The sequence below is a fragment of the Neltuma alba genome, unplaced genomic scaffold (genome assembly GCF_004799145.2).
Source record: "Neltuma alba isolate B1F8T4 unplaced genomic scaffold, ASM479914v2 tig00011433_pilon, whole genome shotgun sequence".
In the NCBI taxonomy this organism is placed as follows: Eukaryota; Viridiplantae; Streptophyta; class Magnoliopsida; order Fabales; family Fabaceae; genus Neltuma; species Neltuma alba.
Window position 1 is genome coordinate 25749 of NW_021636115.1, and position 8932 is coordinate 34680.

Consider the following 8932-nt stretch of genomic DNA (forward strand, 5'->3'; position numbering starts at 1 on the left):
GAAATCAATCAACCCCACCATATTATCAAATTTCAACATATAGTACAAGAAAAAGTTTTGCTTTAATATCTATTTGCTCTATTGTCAATCGTCTCTTGATGCCAATTTATTAACGTGTCAAGTTTCCCTACTCATAAACCCACCCCCAGCACCTTTTAATACTCTAATACTCTAAATGGTTCAGTTTCTTTTTAAATTAGAGCAGTAAATCTTTGCAAATAAAATATCAGAATATGGCTCATTTTATGTAGAATCTAATGAGACAAAAGAGCTTAAAAAAAACATCTAGAAAGGCCCCAAAATTAAGAGGCAGCTGAGGGCGCAGCTGTGGCAGTTGACACACGTACCTCAAAGAGGTTATTAACTTTCAGATTGAAAGTGATTGATAATTGGATAGGGAATGAAAAGACATCACTAAAACTACAAGCAAAAGAAAATATAATATACTCTTTGGAGGAGTCGAAGGGCAGCCCCACAATGCATTTAGCTTCTTCGACAGCAAAATCAAACCTCTTCACATCTTTCTGGGAACAGCTCAATATTCCACTGTCCTTAACCCGAAGCTGCGACGGCTTCACATCATAGAAAATCGGAACGATTGGTTTCTTTGACTCCAAGAGAAGTGAGAGCTCATAGAGACAGAAATAAGAGTCACAATAACGAGGCGAAAAGACAGCAACCCCAACCTTACATCCTCGTACAGCTTTATCAATTGTGCTCAACAACCTATCTCCAGGTTTCAGATTTTCTTTGTCCAAGAACGGCTTGCATCCTTGCTGCATCAGATGCTCGTAGAGCAAGGGAACCACTGTACGTCTCGTATCAACCGTGCGGTGGTTTATGAACACGTTGCATGCAGGCTCACCAACGTTGTGCCAAAATTTTGCATGCAATCCCATCTTCAACAAAAGCTAACAGGTAACTACTGAACCAGGGTTTGTTGGTTTCTGTCTGTAGTTTTGTAAGCTCGCAGATGCTCATACAACGTGAATATATATACTCCTTCCATAGAGGAATTTGAATTACCCATATGTAGCTAACTAACTAAGCACCTCCCTCAAACCAAGGGGCAAGGGGTGATTGAGTCATAAACTTTGTCTGAAGATAAAATAAAGTTTTAATTTTGCGCGTATTTAAGTAAAAAATTTCATATTTGTATTACGTTTTCATTCATAGTTCATGACTTTAAATGGGGCTGATGTTGCAAAATTTTAATTAATGCCCCGTCAAGGGGCTTATAATAAGGATCATCCATCTCTTATAAAAGATGTCTTATAATAAGGATCGGAGTGTCTCTGTATGCATATATAGGAATTTTGAGTTTTGTACGTGAGGGAAAATGACCAAAGAAGTCAGAGCTGGGAAAATACCTTGTACTTGGAGATGCGACTCAAGCAAGAGAAGCAGCAGGTCGTCTTTGAATGTATGCTTTTCGTGATGTTGGGTTGGCTTGCCAGTTCGGAGTAGCCTGTTCTTCAATTCTAACACGTCTAAATATTTTGTCGGTTCTTATTATATTTTGGTGGTCTACTTTTTTTTTTTTTTGCCAACTAGTGTAGTGTCATCTCTTTGGATTTTTATTTTTTTGCATCTCTTCGGATATTGCAAATATAAATTTATCACTTGCATATAATTTGTTTCATGCACGTTTTTGTGGCCGGCTCTAAACTTGTAGCCAAATATGAATGTAATGTCAATATATTATGCGCATAGTAAAAGAATGGAAAGGCCAATTAATGATTTGATTATTTCTTGACCAAAATCATTTCCACGGCCTATAATGCTTCCGGCACTACTAATTAATTAAGTTCTTTGTTTTTTAATTTTTCCCTCGTGATGAAAACTGTAGAAAAAATGACATAAAAAGAAGTTGAAAATTGCAATATTCTAATTTAGGAACTTGAGAGGTTAAAATCCCAAGGGAGGATGTGGTACCTGATCTAGTATTTTGCAAATATAGTCAAATGACTAAAATGCTCTTCTATGGGATTTTTTAAAAACATAAAAGCTATTCAAATTATCATTATCAGTACATTTCTTGTTATTAATTAGTTGTTCAACACTTATCATGACTAGTTCACAACTTATTACTAAATAACTTGCTATTTCTAGTATATTTCTTGTTATTTGCTAGTCAACACTTATCATTTTCAACTCAAAGTTAATAAACTTTTTGATATAAGGATATTTTTTTCATTTAATTACATTTACAAAATACCAGATAATGCATCACTTCCTTCTATGGGATTTTGACTTCTTAGAATTTATTTTATATTTTTCACCAGAAAAATCCTAATAAAATACTCTCCCGGCCCATCAAGCGCGGACCTAAAGTCCAACAGGCATAATTACACTTTTAAGTTAAACCAAGTTGTCATACTATTTTGATCCTCACCCTTTTCACGCATCATTTAATAATGTGCCTTTACCGCCCTAGCTGTCATCAAATGCAAATGAGTAAACAATTTAATGATGTCAAAAACCAAAACTTTACACAAATAAACTTACGTGTTGACCATGCATTTCATCTCGTCGTTTAGGTTGCTATCCAGAAAATCAAATCAGTAGACGATGTTGTCTATGGGCTAATGTATGAATAATATATATGTGTGTGCGCACGCGCTTGTGTGTTGAAATTGCTTGATGACGAATGAAAGCATGATTGATAAAATGTTGCTCTATTTCTTATTTAGTTCATGGCCATGTGTGTGTTTGAAACATTGAGTATATGAATATGACATTTTAAAGTATGAAAGTATGTGATACCAAATATGTCATACACTTGTATTTATCTTGTATACATGAATGGTAATATTTGGTACTGCTCAAAGTATGTGATACCAAATATGTCATACACTTTCTGTACTTCAGGGTCCAAAATTTCGGAATGTTACACCTAACTTCTCAAATCAATAAACATATATATTTATATATATTCTTATCAATCCTAAACAATATTTATGCATACTTGAACATGAACTTCATAAGCATGCTCAATCTGAATCGTACTAAAATTTTATAGAAACTTAAGGCAGTAGAAAGCCATATTAATTTTATTGATAGAATAAAGCTTACTACTTTTAGTAGTCAACTCAATTGTCATGTGCAAGAGCCAGCTGTTGTCTTTTCTAACGCTACATTATCACAAAAAGCAACAAAAGTTAGCTTGCAGAATATGCTGACTTGGCGAGGTGATTTATTCAAAAGGTCAAATCGAATACACACATATATCAGAAAAAGCCAAGCTGCTGATATTCATGCTCATACGGTTATTTATATATGACGCTACTATATTGATTAGTTAGGCATATTTAGTTGTGATGATTGTGCCTATATTATTGCCTTGTCTATGATATAAGAACTAGATAATTTTTATAGGTATTAAGAAAATTAAGTTAGTTAGTTATTTATAACAAATATCTATATAAAAATCGACATTATTTTTGTTAATTTGGTTACTATACCAGCAAAACATTGTTTTTAGCCTATCCATTCCTTTATCTGAATTCTGAAGTACAAAACAAATATACATGTTTATTATATTAACTGAGGGAAAAACACAATAGATTGGTTACATATTAACTTAATTTATTATAGTCGCATGCAGCAGCGGCTCACTCGTTTTTATGCAGCTAGTATTTAGTAATTCTTCATAAATTACACGAACATGATATTTAAGATCGATGCAGAATTATAAAGATATTTATGTGATTATAGACAGGTCTGAATTGATAAATTGTTTGGAAGAACTAATGTTTAAGCATGATAATTGAAAAGGTTTGTATGTTTTAAACTGGTAAAATAACAATCAACATCGATTTCTAATTCTTTTAAGGATGTCAGCCGGTATTTTTATCATTCTGATCACTACCTTAGCTAGTGAAACTTGTATTCTTTGCCTTTCTTACTCGCTAAGGTGTGTAATCATCGACCTTCTTTTCTCCACCGTCTTTTTGGGGGGGAAGCTAAGAGAAGCATCCCTCACTCTCCAATGAAACCTCTGACCATCCAGGCATGAATATTGACTTGGTGCGTCGAAGTTATTCTTCATCTCTCTCTGACACTCATTGGCATGTTTTGCTTTAATGGCTGCGCCTGTCGGGTTATATATACTCGGAAAGATTGAGAACTTCAATGACGAGGTACCCTGGGAAGTTACCCAAGCAATGAATGGTGGAAAAGCGATTTTTTTGACCTTATGTTTATATTATTCTTTCTCTCAACTTTGGCATTCAATAATATGGTTTTTGTATTGTTCTGTAAGAAAGTGAAGCCATGCATGAAACTGCCAAGAAATTCTTTCGGGGAAAAAGTTAATGGTGTTGATTTTTTAGTCCAAAATGTTATGTTTCATATTATTAAATGTTAAAAAAACGTTTTGGGAAGATTCTAAGAACCTGCACTTCTTCTTCTTCTTCTTCTTTTCTTTTGTTTTTTTTTTTTTTGGATTACGAGAATAAGCAATAATGGCCAGAAATTACATGTGGGATCGAACATCTAATCTTCTAGTTACTAACATCCAATACAATCACCCCCCCCCAAAAAAAAAACTCAAAAAACAAAAAGGGAGAACTAGAGCGAAAGACATTGAGGGAGTGATATTTATTGAAGAGGACCATAAAAATTGTAATTATTTATAAAAACCAAATACTAAAATATAAGTTTAAAAATATAAGATTGCCCCTAACTAAACCTCCTGCATTCCTTCCTGCATTTTATTTTTAAAACTAATATAAATTTTTAAATTTCACTAAATTAAATTCTCTCAAAGTTAACAACTTGCGCAAATAACAACTGGAAAATATATACATATATTGTTCAGTCATGTTAAAACTAAATTAAGTGAAATATAATTCCTTTCATCTTTGTTAATTTTTTTAACACTTACTCATTTATTTATATTGATATATAATATAATTAGGTGATTTTTGTTCATTGATTGCAGGAGGAGTGTTACAATAGACAAATAATACAAAACTCTAACTGATCACACCGTTTATTTATAAGTTATAGATTACAAATTATATGACTCATTTTTTATAATTTCAAGTGGATTAATTTGTTTATAATTTGGAATCTTATAAATTTTAAATTGATATTAAGATCATAATAATTTTATAAATATATTAGGATGTTTAAATTTTTTAAACTATTTATGTAATATTTTATTTTTGCTACTTGGGTCCCGCAGCTAGTTCTGATAAGATATGAAATGAATTTTTTTTTTTTTAGTAAAGAGAGTTTAATTGTGCTAGGAAAAAAGAAGAGAATTTAATTTATATCGTGTGAATAATAAGGGAAGCACATTGTTACTCACCTAAAGTTTTAAAAGACTTATTTTTTTATTTTTAGTTTTTTTTAAAATATAGCATATGCAAATAATTACTGAATGGGGTTTGTGTAAGAGAGTGTTAAATGCATCAGAATAACATAACAGTGGCAGAGTAACAAGAGGGGTCTGAGAGTTTTGGGTTATGGTTTAAGGATTGCAGTTTTTGGGATTTGAAATTGGGATAAAAAAATCAGACTGCGGGAAATAGTAGGAAGGGTATCATATGTAACATCCATTTATTGGGAGAATTTCAGTTAGGCTCCTATGAAGAAATTTAATATCCAATAGTCCCATAAGATTCTAAAACTTGCACTTTAGTCCATTTGATCATAATGAAATTAAATGTTATGGGCAAAAATACAATTATGCCCTTATTTTTTTTTTTGTGAAAAAAAAAAATCAACCTTGTTGAAGCTTTTATGGCCGGCTGGCCAGAGCTTCGACTGCCATACCTCTGCCAACCAATGCTTTGGGGGTTGGTTAATTTTTTTAAAAAATAAGGTCAAAGGGGAGTTTTAAACCTATGACCCCTTGGCATACCAAAAGGATTATAACCACCAAGCCATCCAATCCATTTAATTATATAATGCAAATATATATAAAACAAAACAAATGCAATATCTAGGTATGAATGAACAACCAAAATGAGGCAATTCACAGTACATATCAGACGATTTGCAAGAGGTTTACAGGAATTCACAACTTCATTTGAATCCTGTAGAGAGAAAAAGTAAATGTCAAGGGTTGCATAAACAACTGAAGTTAGATGACTTACAACACAAGTTAGGTAATTTACAAAAAGTATATGGGAATTCATAACTCTATTTAAGGTTATGTGGAGGGAAAAAAATAAATATCAAGAGTTGCATGAACAATTGAAATAAGATGATTTACAACACAAATTAGGAAATTTTATTTCTTTTACTGTGGATCCCTTGTTCTAATGATTGAAGTATTAAGGGTTGCATGAACAATTAAAACAAGATGATTTACAAGGCAAATTACCTTCCTCTAATACTTGCTCTGATGACTCAAGCTTGGGTTGTGGTTCATCAATCCAATTAATTTCAATCTAACACAATCTGCGAATCCAACACAATTGAAATTTATTAGGAACAGAAATATATATATAATATTATGAATATGAATTGCAAGCAAAATAAAATTGCTTCAAACATTAGAGCAAGAGACCCACAATAAAAGAAATAAAGTTGTCTAATATGTGCTGTAAATCATCTTATTTGGGTTGCTCATGCAACTTTCAACATTTAATTTTTTTTTCCCTATGGGACCTCAAATAGAGTTGTGAATTCCCTTACACATTTTGTAAATCTATTAATTTTGTAAATTGTCTAACTTTAATTGTTTATGCAACTCTTGATTTTATTTTCATAGGACTTCAAATGGAGCTGTGAATTCCTATATACCTCTTGCGAATCGTTTAATATGTGTTACGAATTGCTTTATTTCAATTGTTCATTCATATATGAACACTTACATTTATTTTGTTATATATATATATATATTGCATCACTTAACCAAATAGATTGCATGGCTTGGTGGTTATAATCATTTTGGTGTGCCAAGGGGTCATAGGTTCAAATCCCATTGGCCACCTTATTGTTTAAAAAAATTATCCAACCCTAAGGCTCCAACCATGGGAGGTCGGAGCTCCCATGGGGCTATTTTTTTAAAAAAAAAAAAAATACCAGAGCATAATTGTATTCTTACCCATAATATTTTTAGTTTCATTTTGGTCAAATGGATTGAAATGAAGTTTTAGAATCTTATGGGAGCTATTAGATATTAAATTGCTTCAGAGGGGCTAACTAAAATTCTCCTAATTATATTTGGGTTTCATAGTTAGTTATTTACAAAAAATTGGAACAAGTAAATTTTTTACTATTTAAAAGATTAAAGAGATAAGAGATTTAAAAGAGAATCTAATTGAATGGAATAATCAGAAATATTTATGTTATGTGTATCTAGTAAAAAATATTTTAAAAATTAGGAAAAAATTTTAAAAAGACATTTAAATAACCCAAATTTTTATTTATATCATTAAATTTACCAAACTCCTAATCAGGTCACATGACTCAGAGGAGTTTTAAAATTTTATGAAATCACTCCAATACCCTTTTCATTAGAAACCGAGACAGAATTCTAAAGTAACATGCTTTGTTTTATAGTTAATAAGTTTCAATTCTAAATTAACAGCTGCTTGTCTCCGTAACACACTTTTAGTAATTTTTTGAATAAAACCTAATCACAATACAATCTCAAAAAAAAAGTTTAATTACGCAGTTAACAAGTTTTAATTCCAAATATAATTAAGAGCATCATGTCTCTAAAACACACTTGGAATAATTCTTTAAATAAAAATTGGTCTTAATACAACTTTAAAAATTAACATGTTTTATTTCACAATTAATATGTTTCAAATATAAATTCATAATTTTTTCTCCCCATAATACTTGTAATAAGTCTTTAAATAAAACTTGGTTACAATACAACTTTAAAAATTAATATGTTTCATTTTAGAGTTAATACATTTTAATTCTAAATTCACAACTTTATGTCTTTATGGCATTTGCAATAAGTTTTTGAATAAAATTTTTTTATCACAATTCAACCCTAAAAATTAACATGTTTCATTTCTCAATTAACTTGTTTCAATTCTAAATTAACAACTTTTTGGCTCTATAACACACTTGCAATAAGTCTTTGAATAAAATTTTATCAATATACAATCTTGAAAATTAACATGTTCTATTTTGTTTTCAATTCTAAATTAATAACTTTCTGTCTCTATATATTAACATATTTCAATTGTAAATTAATAACTTTTTGTTTTTATACAACACTTGTAAAATTAAGGAAGCAAGACTTAACATAAAAACTAACTCAATGTTACCTCATTGATCGATTTTTGGACTTTGAATGGTAAACGCCAGGTTTTCCTCATGAAGAACTCTTATGCAACATGAGAACGATAGAAAATTCTCATCTAAATTTCTAATGATTGGGGGTATTAGAGTCATTTCATACAATTTTAAATTTTTTCTTTAAGTCATGTGACCCGATTAAGGCTTTAACAAATTCAATAACCCAAATAAGAATTTAAATTATTTAAGTGTCTTTTTAAGAAAATTTTCCAAGAAATTATAAAAATAGAAATAGTAAGGAAAAAATGAAGTTGAAACGGTTTAAGATTCAAAATGTTTCAATTGTGTTATTATCTTGAAGTTAGTTTTAATAGTAATATAAATAGAAGAAAATAAATGATAATCTAAAAGATAATAATAACATAAATAAAAAAGATCGGGTTAAATGTTTAAGATATTTCAGATTAGCTTGAAGTCAGCTTAAAATCTTTTATTAAAAAAAAAAAACTGAAAGAGTGAGTTAAACCCTACATTTTTTCCCTTTTAAGTTCTCCTCTTTTATTTGGAAACATCAAAAAACACTTTTAAAAAGTAACACATATTTATTTTGTATACTATAAAATTATTTTTAAAATTATAATTTGATTTTTACCTAAATATTTCCGATCATGAGCACAAATAACATACTTCATAGATACCCCTTTTTCCTTCTTTT

At 30.3% G+C, this 8932-nt stretch overlaps 1 protein-coding gene across 1 annotated transcript; it reads right to left on the reverse strand.

Annotated features, from left to right (window-relative positions):
• Positions 1–302: 302 nt before the first annotated feature.
• LOC114713547 (TMV resistance protein N-like) lies at positions 303–899 on the reverse strand. The gene has a single exon (XM_028898221.1). The coding sequence runs from the start codon at positions 897–899 to the stop codon at positions 303–305; it is 597 nt and encodes a 198-aa protein (XP_028754054.1).
• Positions 900–8932: the final 8033 nt, after the last annotated feature.